This window comes from Hemiscyllium ocellatum, chromosome 19 (genome assembly GCF_020745735.1).
Source record: "Hemiscyllium ocellatum isolate sHemOce1 chromosome 19, sHemOce1.pat.X.cur, whole genome shotgun sequence".
Lineage (NCBI taxonomy): Eukaryota > Metazoa > Chordata > Chondrichthyes > Orectolobiformes > Hemiscylliidae > Hemiscyllium > Hemiscyllium ocellatum.
This window is the reverse complement of record NC_083419.1, coordinates 3,069,966-3,088,409: the sequence shown is the minus strand read 5'-3', so window position 1 is coordinate 3,088,409 and position 18,444 is coordinate 3,069,966. Positions and strand designations below refer to the sequence as shown.

Here is an 18,444-nt window from a genome sequence, read left to right as displayed (position 1 = left end):
TGCGTGGGTTTCCTCTGGGTGCTGCGGTTTCCTCCCACAATCCAAAGATGTGCAGGTCAGGTGAATTGGCCATGCTAAATTGCCCATGGTGTTAGGTACATTAGTCAGAGGGAAATGGGTCTGGGTGATTTACTCTTTGGAGGGATCAGTGTGGACTGGTAGGGCCGAAGGGCCTGTTGCCACACTAATCATAAAAAAAGTCCAATTATGAGAGTTTCTAGCTTTGGGTAGATGATGAATTTATCTCTATTACAAGTGTTTTGTTGAGAAGATTACCAGAATTAATAAGAAACCGCAGACTCTCTTGATGTTACATTAGATTTTAAAATTGCAGTAAACATGCTCATGACATCACATTAAAACAAATTTACAATGTCTACTTGTTTTACAGGTTTGACACAGGGCTTTCTACTACACATAATGAGGGTCCTGAACAGTTAGCTAATCGGACAGGTTTCTCTACTTATAGGGGAAGCAAGCAAGCATCTCTCAGGACAGAAAAGGAAGACACGCTGGATTATAAAAAGGTGATGACTGAAATGGGGTCCTCTCTGAATGTGTGCTTTGTAAATGCAATTTAATAATTTGAATTAATCCCCTCTCCCTGACGTCCTTGCGTTGATGCACAAAGCAGTCTCTTGAGTGGTGGGCTCCAAGACGTGAGCACACTGGTAGTGCTGCACTGCGATGCTGAGGGAGTGCTGTGCTATCTGCTGATGTGCTGTTAGCTACGGATCCTGTTTGCCTGCTTTTGACGACTGGAAGATTGCTTGTCATAATACCGAGAAATTTAGGAGAGCTGACCTGATGTCCTGGAGACAATATAATTCCTCAACCACCATCAGAGCACCTTATCTGATCATTTAGCATGTTATTTGACCTGGCTGTTGCAAATGGCCGCTTCGGTGTTTAACTTGCATACGTGATTGTTTCAAACAGACAATAAATTGGCTTGAAGCACTTTGTGATATTCCTGGGTTGAGCATAGCATTATATAAATGCTAAATCATTTTTGGCTCATTGTTAAAAGTTTCATGAAGTATAACTTATTGAAGAGGGCAATTCTACGTTTGGTGAATGGCCATATTTAACTATTGGTATTTTAAAAGTGGAATTCTGTGCATTACAATTGTTGGAAATTTGTGCTTTCACAGCTTTATGAGCAGTTCTTGGCAGAAAATGAGAAACTGAAGGCGAGTCTACATGACACCAACTTGGAATTGAATGAGTTGAAAGTGCAATTAGAGAAAACCACACAGGCAAGTACAACTGTTAAATCTTGCACGATAATGGAAAATAGAAACGATATTCCACTATTTGGGATCAAGTAATGAAGTACACTCTGTCGAATACAAATTGGTTTACATGCAAGCAGCGTGATTACTTTTGTCGCCAGACATAATATGGCTTTGAGTTCACCAGGATAACCTGACTTAGACACAATATCAATATTGCTTTTCAGAGGCAAGAAAGGATAGCTGATCGGTCGCTGCTAGAGATGGAGAAAAGGGTGAGCTTTCATTTGTAATGCTGTTTTTGTGCGATCCAGAATGATGTAATTAAAGTTTTGAATAGGTTCCATGATTATGAATTTTAGATTAATTTGGGGCGACCACACTATCAGTTTGGGTCATTTTAAGTACAGGGGAAAATTCCAATATTTTAGTCCATTGAGAAAATACTGTTTCCTCAGACACTGAACAATTCAAAATGTGATCTTTTAGCTATGCTATTAATTTTGTGTTGGAGGGTAAGTTGAGAACGGGATCTTACTTTGAATGGAGATGTTGTAAAAATTGCATCAGCATTGTAGCCTTCTGTAAAACAGCAGAAGCAACTGTTAAAAGATAGAAGCTGACCTGTTTTAATCTATAAACCTTTAAATCTATAAGCAATGTAGGTCACGGAAGAATTGCTTGCATTTCCAGGTGCCATGTACCAAGTTGTAAGCACATCCTCTGGATTGGCAGGCCTAGGTCAATGCACAGGCTGTTTCATACCCATGGCAGTCAATAATTGATTTCTCAAACTAGACTCTGCCAGGTGACTGTCACCAGAGCTGCACAGACTCTTCCACTGACGTGGGAAAATGCTTGTGCTCAAACAATGCTAGGAAACCCTTGGAAGATAAGTTATCTTTCTAAGGCAGTGGGTAAAGTCTTAGAGCAAAATGTGTTTTATCTAGACCTTGCTTTTCCTTTTCAGTATAGTTTTGTGTGACAGTTTTTCATTATTTAACAGGAAAGAAGAGCTCTGGAAAGGAAAATTGCAGAAATGGAAGAGGAGCTTAAGGTAAATGTTTAGCCAACATCTATTTTAAACGGATTAAATTAAGTTAGATTCCCTACAGTATGGAACCGGTCCTTTGGTCCAACAAGTTTACGCCGACCCTCTGAAGAGTAACACACCCAGACCCATTCCCTACCCTATATTAACCCCTGACGAATGCACCTAACACTGTGGGCAATTTAGTATGGCCAATTCACCTGACCTGCACATCTTTGGATTGTGGGAAGAAACTGGAGCACCCGGAGGAAACCCACGCAGACACAGGGAGAATGTGCGAACTCCACAGACAATCACCAAGGCTGGAATCAAACCCAGGTCCCTGGCGCTGTGAGCCAGCAGTGTTAACCACTGAGCCACTGTGCTGCCCCTAAGATCTTTATATTGAGTGTAACAAAAATTCATTTATGCACAGAATATCTTTTAAAAGGCATCATAAATTGCCTGTTGTGAAAGTAAAATGAGATTTGTATGTTAACTTGTGATGTATTAATATGGAAGTAGCAAGAAAAATGTTTAGATAACCAAATGAAATTGATATATTGAGCATACTGGTTATCATGGCAGCTTGACATGGGAAAAGCAGTAAAAGTGAGCTTATTAAAATGTAATTTGTTCCTTATGTTTTTCACTTGTATCAATTAAACTTTTTGGTTTGGTAATAAAATGGGCACGTGCCTCCAAGGAGGTTTTTAAAATGTGCATCTTCATGACCTTGAACAAAGCAGAGACCCACATTTTCCCCTTGATTCTGTTGCACATCTGGCACAACTGTTTCCATGCAATGCAATGAATACATTTGTGAAGTTCAGTTCAAATGGATAAATTAGAGGAGGGATTCCATTGTTACTTCCACTGAGAGAGAGGAGGAGGTTATATTTTAAAAAAAAGGGGTATTGTATTATGGTTCAGGAATCAATTAGTGTAAGGAGGGATGGCAATTTTGAAAGCTCCTCAAACAAAGGTCGAGGGAATGACCTAATAACCAAAAAGGGCAGTCACATTGTTGGGAGTAGAATGAAAAACAGAGCAGACATGAAGACAAATTTCAGACAAGTGTAAAAGTGACAGGTAGTGATAGGGGATTTTAACTTACCAGCATCAACTGGGGTATTCATTCTGTGAAAGGTTTAGAAGAAGCCTAACTCTTAAAATGCATCCAGTCGAGCTTTATAATCCAGTAAGTAGAAGGCCCTACAAGAGAGGAGTGGTTCTGGACTTGATTTTAGGTGATGAAGCCAGGCAAGTGGTTTTCATATCAGTGTGGGAGCATATTGTTGACAGCAGTCATAACTCTGTTCAAGTTTGTTATGGGGAGGACAAGGATTGGTCTGAAGTTCTAAACTGGTGGAAGGTTGATTTTTATTGAAATCAAGCATGAGTTGGCCAGAGTAAACTGGGAGAAGGTGCTTTGCTGTAAATCTCTGTCTGAGCAGTGGGATGCATTCCAGAGGGAAATCCAAAGAGTACAAAGGCCAATGTATTCCCATAAAGGGCGGAACCATCAAATCCTGTGAACCATGGATGCCAAGAGATGGATAAAGAGAAAAAAGGGTGGTTATGGCAGGTACCAAGGACAACATTAGATGCCCTGGAGGAGTACAGAATATGCAAGTGGAAACATGAAAAGAATGATGGCAAATAATGAAAATCCCAAGTTAGTTTAAAAATACATTAAAGGTAAAATAATAACGAGAGAAAGAGTAGGGCCTGTAAAGGACCAGTGGCATGTGAGCATGGAACCAGTGGATGTAAATAGGATTCTAAATGCATATTTTGTCAGTGTCCACGAGTGAGAGGGATGATGTGACTATAAATCATGGAAAAGAACTGTTATAATTAAACTAGCAAAGAAAAATGGGAGGTTCTGAGTGGTCTCGATTAATCTCCAAGACCAGATAAGTATACCCCAAACTCTTGAATGAGGCAAGAGAGAAAGTAGCAGGGGCACTGGCAATCATTTTCAATTCCTCTCTGGCCACAGGAGAGTTAGAGGACTGGAGGGCAGCTGATGTGGTTCCATTATACAAGATGGGAACAAGTGAAAAAACAGACAACTCCAGGCCAGTCACACTCAGCAGTGGAGAAACTATATTGGAAGCAATTCTGAGGAATGCAGTTAATCTCCACTTGGTGAGGCAGAGATTAATCAAACCCAGTTAGCACATCATTTGTGAAGAGGAAGTCCTGTGTGCCCAACTTCATTGAGTTTTTCAAAAAGGTGGCCAGATGTATAGATCAGGGCAATGATTTTTAGGTGATCTACTTGGACTTACGCAAGGCTTTTCAAAAGATCTGTCATGGCAGACTGATAGCTAAGTTAAGAGCCCATGGGATCCAACAAAATTTGGCAAATTGGATCCAGAATTGACTGAGTGGCAGGAAGTAGAGGGTGATGATCAAGAGATGTTTTTGTGACTAGAAGCGTGAGCCCAGTGGGATTTCATATGGATCGATGCTGTTTGTGGTTTATATACATGAGTTAGACTTAAGTATAGGCAGGTTAATTGGTAAGTTCATGAGTGATACAGAATTTGGTGGTGTGGCAAATAGTGTGGAGAATCTCCTTAGATTACAGGAGGACATAGGGACAAATTAGTGCAGATGTTGGAATCTGTACTGAAACCACAATTGCTGGAGATTGCAGTGCGTCAAACAGCATCCATGGAGAGAGAGCAAGCTAACCTTTCACCTCTCGGTGACTGTTCATCTGAGGAAGAGTCATTTAGACTGAACATTAGCTTGCACTTCCTCCATGGATGCTGTCTGACCTGTAGCATTTATTGTTTTCAGTACAGGAGAATTTTGACTAGCTGGTCAGATGGGCTGATCACTGGTGATTCATAGAAACCTTAGAGTGCAGAAAGAGGACATTTGAACCATTGAATTAACACCAACGTCCGAAAAGCATTCCATCTAGATCCAGGCCCCAACTATCCCATAACCCAGCATTTCCCAGAGCTAACCCACTTAGCCTGCGCATTCCTGAATGTGGGACCATTTTTATTATGGCCAATACAGCTAACCTCATCTTTGGACTGTGGTAGGAAGCTAGAATATCTGGCAGGAATCCATGCAGATACAGGGAGAACGTTCAAACTCCATACCAAACCCTGGAATCAAACCTGGATTCCTAGTGCTGTGAGGCAGCAGTGCGTATGACTGAGCCACTGTTGCTCAGATCATTCAATCTAGATAAGTTTGAGGTGATGCACTTGGGCAGAAGAAACAAGGGAAAGGGAATGCATGGTATACGGTAAGACCCTGACCAAAGGGAGCTTAATGTACGCACCCACTGATCCCTTAAGGTAGTGGGACAGTTAGATAAAGTAATGAAGAAGACATGAAATATTTGGCTTTATTAGCTGAAGTGTAGAGATTCAGAGGGGTCAGGTTATGCTGGCACTGTATGAAAGGTCAGGTCATTGCTGGAGTATTGTGTGCAGTTCTAGAATGAGTAGAGTAGCAAATGTATGCGACTGCACCACCTGCAGGCTCTCCTCCAAACCACTCGCCATCCTGTGTTGGAATGATATTGCTATGCACAGGATGAACATTCCTTCTGTAATAGCACTGTTGTTGAACATGGTATATGGGCTGTGGTGGTTCAAGAAGGCAGCTCACCGCCACCACCAGACTATCAAGGATGAGCAGTGATGCCCTTGGCAACAATGTCTGTCATGTGAACCAATCAAATGTAATGTCTCTGGATTGTATTGCCTTGTCCTTCAAAATGCTGAAAATCCATGGTGCATTTCAGAGCTACTAGCTTATTGTGTGGTTAAGGTCATTCTTGCCTCATTGCCCAGTCTCAGGTTCTAGCTTAATGAGGTTGGGGCGAAAATGGGTCATGAGATTTGAAGATCACTGTCTTATTTATGTAGAGGTCAAAGAGATTTGTAATTCTTAAGCCACCATAGACTGATTTACTTACTGGACGCTGATTAATGGAGCAAGTATGTTTTTTGCTCCTTGCTATGTGCATTTTCTATTCTGGATTTTTTTTTTCGTTCACGGGATATGAGCATCACTGGCTAGGTCAGCATTGATTGCGCAGAGGGCAGTTCAGAGTGAACCACATTGCTGTGGGTCCTAAAGCGGAAAAGTGAACCAGATGGATTTTTCTGACAATCAATGTGGATTCATGGTCATTATTAGACTCTTAATTCCAGGTTCTTCTATTGAATTCAAATTCCACTCTCTACCTTGGTGGTTTTGAACCTGGGTCCCCAGAACATTATCAGAGTCTCTGGATTAACAGTCCAGCGATAGTATCACGAGACCACTGCCTCCCCTGTTTTTCCAGTGTGCTGGTCATTATGGCACAGAAGAAGAGCAGTTGGGTGCCTAGCAGCTCTCCACAAAAGCAATCCAGAGAGTTCCACTTCCCACTCTGTGCCGTAGCCCTGCTAATATCTATCCTCTCCAAAATATTGAAATCTCTGCTTTCATCATTCTTTCAGACAGCAAATTCCAGCTGCCTTGTTTCCTCTGTATCTCTTGCCCATAGCCTTCTATTAAGCTGTCCCTATTAGCTAACATTTTTTCTTTGAGCCACTTCATCTGCATCTATGTTGTAGATAGGCCAACATCCATCAATCTTGAGTACAGTTATTCTCTTAATCTGCTTTGCTCCAGGGAAAATATCCTTTATTTTTGTGCTTAAAATTCCCTAACCCTGGAACCATTCTAGTTCATCTTCTCTGTCCTCTCAATGGCCTTCATGTCCTACCTGAACTGTGACAACCACACTGATGCTATGAATGTGGCTTAATCAGAGCTGTTTTGAAAAGGTTCAATGTCACTTTCCTAGTATGCCTCTTATTTATGAAGGTAATGATCCAATTTACTTTGCTAAGTATTCCCTCAATAAATCCAACTGCCCCCACTGATGTTCTGGACTCTTATATTATGAAAGAATAAACAAGTAATCTAAATAAATTTGTAGTCATCTTCTTGGGTTGCCTTTTATATTGCCTTTCCTGATCTCTCTTGCCAAGCTTGTTGTGTGCTCCTATTTAAAGTTCCATTGCCACTAGTCTGCCATTCTGTTAGCACGTCTTTATCCTGTTGCATTCAGTTGGTATCATCGTCAGTATAGGTATTTGCCTGCAAATTCAATATTGTGAGCAAATTTAGACCTTTATTCCTCAGGCTACATTCCAGATTTGATATTTTGCTTTTTCTGGAGGCTGCACATTTCTAGCAGACGACTCAAAGCCTAAAGCTGTATGATCAAAGCCATTTTCAGGTCATAATTAGAGCGACCAAGTTGCGCTCTGCTTTCTGTGGTTTTTCTTTGCATATTCAGGCAAGAATGATGCCCTTGAGACTGCTTGCCACAGCCCCATTTAATGGTTCGCTGGTGAAAACGAGATTGCTTTGCTTTGCTTTTCTTCCTCCTTCCATTCAACAAAAAAGTCCAGTTTGACTTCCTTTTATTAGAACTGCTTTTGTCAGACTGGGTTCTTCCTGGTGTCGGTATGATCCAGACAGAAGTTAACTATTCAAGCAGTTGAGCTAGCTCTGCTACTTAGTATTGCCTTTTCAGTAGCTGTTTGCTATGTGATTTTCTGTCTTTAATATCTAAACAAATATTTTGCAATTATGTCTATAGTTCTGGATTCCCTGTTAAAGAATAGTTGCAGCACGTTTTACCAGTTCCAAACTCTAGAATTTCATTCATGGTGGTCTTTTACTCATTATTGTATTATTCAGTTTTTCACATTTGTAATCTTACAAAGGCATAGAGATGCACAGCAGAGAAACAGACCCTGTACATGCCAACCATAAATCCTAACCTAATCTAGTCCCATTTGCTAGCACTTGGCCTATATCCCTCCAAACCTTTCTGATTCATATACCCATCCAGATGCCTTTTGAATTGTACCATGAAGACATTTAGCTGCTTGACTCAGGAGGAGATACTTGTTTCAGGAGATCATTCATCTCCAGTGGTACAGTTTTATCTGGTGTTTTGACAATTGAGAGATTTATTCTTTGTGGAATGGAATCCAAGAAGATGACTAAAGATTTATTTGCATTACTTGTTTATGATGTTGCAAGCATTTCAAGATCAGTGCAGTGATGTGTCATATTGCTCTAGAGTTTAAAATTGTCTTCAATTTTTATTTCCAGTTGTTTCAGTACAGCAGATAGTGGGCACCATTACTTAGAGTTCAATGGATCAATCATTCCAATGTCCAGAGATAATCTAAGAGATGAAAGGCTTGTTCTGTGAATGGAGATTGAGCAGATTACTCAGTACAGTTTTGAAGAACAAGAAAAAAATCTTGTTGAGGTACATAAGATGCTAAAAAGGATTGGAGTTGGAGAGTGTGTGTTTGCCCTTGAGGAAATATAGAACAAGAGGTTGTACTTTTACGCTGAGGAGAAGGCAGTTCAAAACAGAGATCAGCACAAGTAACTGCTCACTGAGGGGCATTCATCTGTGGAGCAGCCGGAGTCCCCCACACCACCCCATCCACCAGAATCCAATGAATGCTGGCACATTGAGCAAATCTAAGAGGGAAGAGATTTTTAATTATTAATGGATTAAAGGATTGTGGAGAGCGGGGAGGAAAGTACGGTTAAGACTAAGATGGGGTCAGCTGTGATCATGTTGAATGGCGGAGCAGGCTCGAGAGACTGAATTGCCTACTCCTTTGTATTGGCTAAATGAGCAGTGTGAAGTCCTGGTATTTTACTGTGTGAATTACCTTCTGATCTTTACAAAACATCTCCATTATTGCTAATTCTTCTATGGCATGTAAGCTTGTTCCTCCAGTGGCTCCAACGATCCTAAGTTCATTATTTTCTCCTGCATCTTTGCTGTCTTACTATCCTGTATTTTTTCTACCAAACATTCTCAACATAGATCTTCTGCTTAAACCCACTACTGTCCTATAACTGTCAAGGGCTCCTGTCCGAAACGTCGATTCTCCTGTTCCTCTGATGCTGCATAACCTGCTCTGCTTTTCCAACACTGCATACTCTCGGCTATAACTATCAGATGTTGATAGATTGTCCGTAAAAGCGTTAACTCATGTGGTTCCTGGAAACTTGGCTCACTCTGGTCACAAACAGCCCAAATAATGACTCTGGCTTTGCTTATGCATATTGTTATTTTCTAAGTGGCTGTAATGAGTTGCATATCTTGTTCTGATGGTGTAAATCATTTCACTTGCTGTTGAGAATCACCATTGGCACTTGTTCAACTTTATTACCTGGCTGTTAAAACTGGATGTGCATAGAAGTGTTGGGATATGCATCAATGGTGTGCTTTGTTTTCTTGTGGGTTTTTGGTCTTACTCATTTCCAGAGAGCACAGAATGTCTGTTTGGATTGATGTTGAACAACATCAACCTTCAAAACAATTTCCTAAAATGCCTCATGGGATTAAATAGTGATCCGGTCAGCTGCAATCTCGTTGAATGACAGAGCAAATTTGATGGGCTGAATAGCCGCCTCCTGTTCGTATGTCTTATGAGGCTATTGTTAAGTAAAATGTAACTTTGAGCTGTAAGGAAATTATTTGGACAGATAACCAAAAATAGTTTAAAGGTGGTTTAAAAAGGAGGAGCGTAGGATAGCAAAAAGTTTAGGGAGAGTGTTCTATAATTTCAACCCTTGGAACCTGAACACATGGTCATTGGTGGCATGGTGAAGTTGGAATTGCTTGAGAAGCCGATTCTGCGAAGTGCGGAAGTCTGGTTGGTGGAGGGCTGCAAGAAGTTAGAGAAAGGGGAAGCAAGGTCATTGGTGGATTTGAAGTTATTTAAAGGATGTTTGAATTCAAGACTAAAGGATTGATTTCGGACCACAATTACTCCCTGAAACTCTGTGTGTATGTTCTTGTGTTTACATGTAGCGATGATTTGGGTTGCCTTTTGTTTTTGCAGGCTTTTCTCTCATTCTCTTGTATTTTCCACCTTCGGCTCCAACTGCTGACAGGAACCTCTTATGCTGCATGTGTGGTTTGATGCCTTCTCATAATTGCATCCTAAAATAATTGGTACTGTGTCTTGGCACGCAGACATTTTGTCACTTGCATTAAAGTGACCTTGTCTGAACTGAAATTTCCAAAAGTAGAATTGCATGGAGACCTCGTGCTATGTGTATGGGAATTTACGTTGTATTACAGTATACCATGAGTAATTGTTTGAAAATTTTTAATCTTCAAAGTTGAGCTGCCTGATGCTGCCCACTACCCTCAGGGGAATACCCCACCACACCCCTTGCAGGTCTCTATCTTTGTGTCAAGTGAAAATAGGCACTGATTATTATTTTATTAACGTTTTTCTTCTTTATGCCTGCTTTTCATTCTGCTTTCCAATTCTGTTTCTTCTCCTTGTGTTTTGATCCCCTGCAGAACCTGCGTCAAGTAAAAGAGTTTCAGACTCTGAGGCAGTTAAATGAGCGGCTGTTGGCTGAGAATAGGGCTCTGACCAGAGTGGTTACCAAGCTTTCTGAGTCTTGTAGGCTGTTCCAAGCTGCGGACTCGTAGCTCCTTCCCTTTTCTTCATTACTGCTTCCCTTCGCAGCCAGGCAGGTGTTAAACTTTCTAGTCCCACTTGTTTGCAATCGTTCTGAGCAAGGACTGCTTCTGTTGGCTGCAGTGCTTCATCTAATTCTGTAGAATGCAAATGCCTTGCTGCTTTTGGGCAACTCTGTGACGTGTATATATTTGTGCTGCTGCTTATCTGGTTTGCCTTGTATCCCATTATTTCCTTTTCCAGTTTCTTAAGACCTGCACTATTTGACTTAAGTATGTGGTTGAATGTTATGTACAATCTCCATAGTACTTGAAACAGCTGGGATTGTGATGAACAAGAATCTCATTGGTTTGTGACTTATGTGACTGTATTCACCTTTAGGTTAACACGAAAGTTAACAGTTTGTCTGTGCTCTTGGTCCAGTGCAGTCCTAGTTTGGTGGGGATCTCTTATGCTGGAAGTGAAGATAAAGCTTCACATAAAGTGATATATCTCGTCAAATTTGAAGAGGAAGTCCAACTGAGCAGAAACATTTTTTTCATAAAGCACCTTTCAAGATCTCAGGGCATCTGTAAGTGCTGAGGTGCTTCTGAAATTTAGTTCTTGCAATGATGTAGAAAATGCAGCAGCCGGTTTTCATGCAGCAACATCTGAGGAGCAGAAAGGGGCTGTGTTTTATTTCCTTTTTGGTGACGATGGTTGCGGAATAAATAGCAAGAGTCCTTGAATTCTCCAGTCATCTTTGAAATAGTACCTTAAGATAAGAGGGAGGAGCAGGCTCCTGCTCTCAGTCTCAATGGAAAGATGGCACATCTCACCGTATGTTATTCCCTCAAGACTGCACTGAGCTAACACATTAGGTTCTGAGTCCAAGTCACCAGATTGGCTCTTAAGTGGGAGCTTCTGATTGTGATTTGAATGCTAAGCCATGGGCTGATATCTGGAAATGTACTCTGTACATAGGCCATTTTATAGGTTTGACAAGATGGATAGCTGTTTAGTAAGATTTGAGCTATATTTCCTGTCGGTGTGAAGTAAAATGCTTTAAAGGTGTGTCCATATACCTGCGCATGGTCAAATATTAAATTCATAGGTTTAGTATTTTGAAAGAGGTCACGTTTGGAAATGAATGAGGGTTGATGTCATCAAGATGGTGGAGTACGATTTCTGTGCCAGGGCTCACCTGCTCCGACTGCTTTTTTCTTTTCCTCTTTACACTTCCCTTTACTGCCATCGGCGATGGCGAGGAAACCCAGCGTGGACTCGAGTGGCCCCAGTTTGGACCTTGTGGCAGCAGAGAGTGGAACCCTATTTATTATTCCAGGGTGAGCACAGGACATGGGATCTGAGTTAGTGGAGGCAAAGTCGTGGTGGAAAATGGCACCTGAGGATCAGCACCTTGGAGATTGGTTGGGTCCTGCAGTGGCAATGCAGTGGTAAAGAGGCATCCTGGCGATGTTGGTAAGATGGGTTCAGTGACTAGACACGATTCTGATGTTGGTGGGTCTGGCACAGACAGTGGATCGCCAACGAAGGAGAATCGCCAACGGCAAAATCTAGCGCCTGAAAAATGGCGACTTCACCATTGGTTGGGCCTTGTGTTGACTGCTGCAAGGTGGTGGTGGAGGAGGAATCGTGATGCAAGCATAGTCAATGATGAACTGGCTCGGGACTGTTGGACTCTTTTAGCTATATATTTGTATTTTTTCTTATTCTTTAAAACTATTCAAAATGGCACCAGATTGTGGCGACAGTGGAAAGATTTTTCACTATTGTTTTGCTCACTGTTAAATTCATGTGATAGTAAAATAATTTATTCATTACGTAGTTTTGCTGAAGATTGTGGAGTGATGGATGTAAAATTGCTGAAGTATCTGCATACATGGATACTTTGAGCATGTTGGGTGTTAGGCGTATGGCATCACCTGTATCAGCATAGCAATGTGATTTATAAAAGAGCGTTTTTTTTAAAATTAGCCCTTTTGCATACACTTAAATATATGAAATTACGATAACAGACTAGGCTGCCCAACCATAGTTAGCTTTTGTCCACCACAAAGGCTAGTTCCATTTGTCTGCATATTCCCTTATCTCTCTCCTATGGACATCTTTGTGTCTGTTGGCACGTAATCTCTGCTCTGATTATAAAATCTTGCAATCGCTATCCTTGAGAATTGCATCTTTCCAATATCTTGAAAGCTGTAGCAATGTAATTCCAGTTTCCTTGACTCTAAATCCCACACAATTGTTTCTACGACATACAGTCAACAATCTTTTGAAAGGTAAATGTGGCTTTTTGTAATGACCGTCAGCATTGCTTGCTGACTTAAAACCCAGTAATAAGTTGGAAAATTGGGATTTCTTTTCACATTTGTGCCTTAAGTAATTGCAGATGATGGACTTAACAGGATCATGTCTGTAAATTTTGATTTTAAAGTTGAGAAAATATTTGTCTAGTTGAACATAGGGTTGTAACAATTTACGTGACATTAAAAGTTTGCTGATTTACTCTGCTTTATGCTCAATGGTAGGGAGCTGTTAGTTGGTACAATGTGATGTTATCAGTTGTAACCCAGCTGCAACTGAAACCATCAAATCCTGGTTGGCGCCCAGCTCAGGATGGTGGAGATGCGTGACCACCTTTCAGATAAGTTACACTGAAACTCTTGATATTTATTCTGATATTTTTGGTACAGTCACACAAAACGTTTATACAAATTACTTGCATTTTTGTGTTAGACAGTATCCTTTATTTTTTCCTTATGCATGTTATTTTAAAACCATTATTTCCATTTTCCTGAACAGTCACTGATTTTAGAGTGCCATATGCACAGGATGTGCTATCTGAGACAATGCAGCCAACCCCCATGTTGACAGTCCCTAACTGTGTCAGTTGTTGAATATGTGTTACAAAACAGATTTAGTGCACTGCTTTGGCTGCACCCCTCTGACACATGAAATGCCAATGGGCCATTGCATTTGAGATCTAACTATTCTCAACAGAGAAATTCCACTTGGAGGTGTTTGAGAGAGGAAACAAAAACCTTACATTTATCTCTCACCTGTCACGGTCAAGGAAAACAGGGCATCATAGAGTTGGAATGGTGCAACGGGAGAACTTCGTACCCATCATGTCTGCACCCAGCTCTTTGTGAGCATTTTAAGCTTGTGCCAATCTCTTGACATTTCTCCATAACCCTGCATATTGTTTTCCTTGAAATAATCATACAATGCCATCTCAAATGTCTGAACTGAATTGCCTCCAACACAATTCCAGTGACAGAGCCAAATCGCTTGCTATGTGATATTTTTTCTCATCTTTCATTTGCTGCTTTTGCAAAAACATTTAAACTGTGCTGACTGGTTGGTTCTCCTTTTTATAAGTAACAGTTTCTCCCTAATTGTCTGCACTTCTTATGGATTTGGAAAATGTCTCTCTTGTTCGTGAGTTTGGCGAAGATTTGTACCTCAGGCTAAGGTTCTGGATGTAAGTTTGCTGTCTGAGCTGGAATGTTCCAACAGGAACTCTATCAACAAACACACCAATTTGGATTCCATCTATCAATCTCAGAAAGAGAGAACAGGAAATTACATCAGCACAGGAAATGACATCACCCCCATGGGAATCTAAATAAATAGAAAGCAGGCCATCACACCAGTGATTCACCGGAGGCTCAATCATGTTAGCTAGTATGGTGACGAAACATCTGAAAATACACTTTCCAGCTCACCGAGCAAACTTGCATCCATATGTCTCTAGTCTTCCGTTGACCATTTTCTGTTCAAGGAAAGCAGTTCCGCCTTCTCCAGTTTTTGCTCATAACTGAGGTTATCCTGAAAGCATCTTGACAACCTCTTCTGCATTCTCTCCAATATATTCACCTTGTTCCTCTAAATGGTGACGCACAGAACTGCACTCAATACTTGAGTGAAGGGCTAACCAGTGTCCAGAGTAAGTTCACAGTAACCTTCCTGTTCTTTATGCCTCTATTACTGATGCATCAATTAATGAAGCCTTCAAGAATCAGGGCTTGGCAATAGGTGAAGGCCTTCTGACCTTTCCAGCTTCATACTGTTTGATAAGATGCTGTCTGGTTGTGATCTCAAACCATCTCTCAAATAACTCTTTACACCCTTGGCTATGAAAAATTGTTCTAACTCAGCCTTAAATAAATTCAGTAACCCAAACTTTCTGGTTGTGGGTACAGAATTCAACAGAAAAACCAAAAGTTACTTTTGTTTTCAAAGTCTTCTGAGCGAGACCTGTAATTTTAAAACAGGTCTCAACTCCCATGAGAGGAAGCAACTTCCAAGTAACGACACTATTAAGTTCCTGAGGATCTTGTATATTTCATTAATTTCTCTTCTTGTAAATTTCAGTAGTTATAAGCTTAACCCATTCAGCTTTTCTAGATAAAATAACCCTTTTGCCCCTTCTGAGTGAAGCTTCTTAGAACCTGTTCTCTTGTATTTTTTCTCAAGTGGGATCAAAACTGTACACAAGCTCACAAAAGTCCTACACAGCTGCAGTATATCATCTTTATCTTTAGATTCCATTTTCCACGCTATGACGCCCCAACCTACCAGTTGCTATCCTAGCCATTCACTGTACCTACATAGCATATGTTCATGATTTGTGTACCTGGTTGCCCAGATCCCCTGTACTTTAAAGTTCTGTAATCGCTCTCTGTTTAAGAGTACACAGTTGTTCAATTATTCCTGCCAATGTGAACAATCACTCTCAAAATTCACTCAATCAACAAACGTTTTTGTCCACTCACTACTACTATCTGTATCCCTATGTAACCCAATGTCTCCTATTGACAAGTTGCTTTCTTCTGTACCTTGGCGTCATAAATCAATTTTGCTGTCATACATTTGGTTCCTTCATCCAAATCATTGACTGAATTGAATTGAGTAGGTCCTACTTCACCGAGGGTTGAGAATCTATGGAATTCCCTACCCAGTGAAGTAGTTGAGATTTCCTCAGTAAATGCTTTCAAAGCTAAGATAATTTTTTTGAACAGTAAAGGAACTAAGCGTTATGGTGAGAGTGCAGAAACTGAGTCCATGAAAACATCAGCCATTATCTTATTGAATGGTGGAGCAGGCTTGAAGGGCCAGACAACCTACTTCTGCCCAGAGTTCTTATGATAGATTTCACATTCATTTTTAAGTTGAGCAGTGTGGGTTTGAAATTTACATTTTAAATGTAATTATAAAGGGTATGAATGCAGTCCAAGTAAACTGGGAAACAAAATTAAAAGATATGCGAGAGATTAGCTAAGGATATACTTCAAGATTTATCAGAATGAACAAGAGCTATTTCTTAAGAATGCATCATCTGTGGCTAAATGTAGTTTAGGGTTGTATTAAGTTGAAAGGAGCACTAAAAGTCTTGCTAAGATTTAGTGGTAAGTCAGACGGGAATGCTTTTAAGAACAAAAGAATTATAGTAGAGAAATAAGCCTGAAGGAAAGCTAGAAATGCTCGAACAGATATGAAAAGAATGATCAGTATTTAAAAAGAAAAGGTAAGTATTAGTCTTAGAGAGAGTGTCTGTGTCTGGGGAAAGAAAGGTGGAGGGACAATTAATCGATTTAAAGGCGGTCAAGTTCCCCCGTGTTGAAAGAAGTCACTGCAGAGCCAGGCAATGAACTGGTGGTTAATTGCCTAAATTACTAAGTCTGTAAGGGTCACAATGGATTGGAAAAAGAGCGAATGTAAAACATTTGTACGAGAAAGGAAGTTGGCAAAGCAGGAAGGTATAGGCCAAATAGCCTAGCATCTGTCACAAGGAAATGCCGAGAGTCCGTTATTAAGGAAATTGCAGGATACTTCGCAAATCATATGATCAGGCAGAGTCAACATGACTTTGTAAAAGGAAATCCTGTCTAAATAATTGATTTAGCAATGAAGGACAAAATTCCATTTGTCGCATTAATGACCTGGGCATCATGTGATGCTGTCACCTAGAGGCTCCTTTACTAAGGAATTTGTTTGCCTTTTCCTAGCTGTAGAATAGCCAGCTCCCTGGTTATCATCAGAATTCAAGAAATTACCCCAAATACATGGTATAAGCTCTCTTCGGTGTACAATTTGCCAAATAGAAAGTTACTGATGATTATTGCAAAATATTTTTTAGACATCACTGTTATTTCTTCCTTTGTGATGTTCTATAATGTAACCACTGTTAAGGGGCCACTGAAGTTGTCTCACAAGTGACCTTTTCTATCCAAATGGATTCTATATCTCTAGTTTAAGTTATCTTTCAGCACTGTACTAATATTATCCTCAGAGCTACCCCATCATGAGTTATGTTTGCAGCGCAATTGTGATTTTTTTTGTATAGGCAGCGCTGCAACCAACTTGTGTAGAACACGCTTCCAGGAACTGTAATGTGATCGTGATTTTTCTTGTGTTTGCAGAATAATATTGGCCAGGACTTTAGGAAACCTTTTCCTGTTGCCCTTTGAATATACCCAGAGGATTTGTACATCCATCTGAAGGGCAGAAGGCTTTTCCACTTAGCCAGTTATATCTCCCCCACCAGATTGTTTTAATATACGCTGTCTATTTAAGGTGCTTGAATGTGGCTTCAAGAAATAACAAAGATTGAAAGCTGCAAGACTACAGTAATCCTTTGCAAGTGCACACATGTAGTTGTAATGCTCTGCTGTTAAAAAAAAAGTTCATGTTACAGATTCTCTAAAAGTTCTGTTTAGAATTTTTGCTATCAACATTGTGTGCAGAGTAGGGTTAGCTTTTAACAGTGACTTAATATAATGTTTATTTCCATTACAGATGCTACCAGATTTGAAAGCAGACAACCAGAGGCTGAAAGATGAAAATGGGGCCTTGATCAGAGTCATCAGCAAACTTTCCAAGTAAATAGGATTCTGCTTGCTGTTGATGCCATTTCGTGAAAACTGATCCACTCTGAATTCAATTGCACACATTTCAGCAAAGTGATCAAAAAGAGATGGAAGTGACCAACCAGGCTCCCACCTATAAAAAAGATGTTTTGTGTGTGTGCGTGTGTGTGTGCGCGTGTGTGTGTATATATATATATATATATATATATATAAAACCATTTTAACAGATGTTAAAACTGCTGAAGTGGATGACTGAAAATCTTGTTTACAGTTTTGAGGAAAGTGTTTAAAGGCAGAAGCGCCTTGATATTAAACCAATAAGCCTTACTTGTATATAAAACACTTGCATCAACAAACTGCTTTCATTGTACAATGAAGACAGTTAAGAATACAACTAAATGTTACTGTGCCACAGAATTATTTTCCTTTCTCACATGCTTAAAAAATGTTTAATATGTGCTTAACCACCTATGTGCCAGTTCAATTTGGGACAGCATTCACAACCATCCCGTTTTGGAAAAGAATCGACTAAGGCCAAGCAAGGAGGTAACTGTGAATTCTAATTTCCTTCCCCCCCCCCCCCCCCCCCCCCCCCCCCCCCAAATGGTGATCAATACAGTTGGTGAAACGTTTGCTTTCACTGTTTGTGCAATATGCATTTCTTTATAAGATGCTTTAACAAATCTGTCGAAGTAGATTTATTTTACAAAATGTTTTCTTGACTTAACTCTGTCACAATTTTTAAGCCTGTAGTGTAAGATCTTAAAGAATCTGTAACCTTCACATTC

General features: G+C 40.3%; 1 protein-coding gene across 5 annotated transcripts in view; it reads left to right on the top strand.

Moving 5' to 3' along the window:
- Positions 1-18,236, top strand: part of ppp1r12a (protein phosphatase 1, regulatory subunit 12A) — a 177,134-nt gene extending 158,898 nt beyond the window's left edge. For all 5 annotated transcript variants that reach the window (XM_060839594.1, XM_060839593.1, XM_060839591.1 and 2 more), the window contains 5 exons: positions 392-527; positions 1,155-1,259; positions 1,463-1,510; positions 2,242-2,292; positions 17,586-18,236. In XM_060839594.1, coding sequence (XP_060695577.1) covers positions 392-527; positions 1,155-1,259; positions 1,463-1,510; positions 2,242-2,292; positions 17,586-17,672 — 427 coding nt within the window. In that variant the 3' untranslated portion in view covers positions 17,673-18,236. The remainder of the gene's footprint in view (positions 1-391; positions 528-1,154; positions 1,260-1,462; positions 1,511-2,241; positions 2,293-17,585) is intronic.
- Positions 18,237-18,444: the final 208 nt, after the last annotated feature.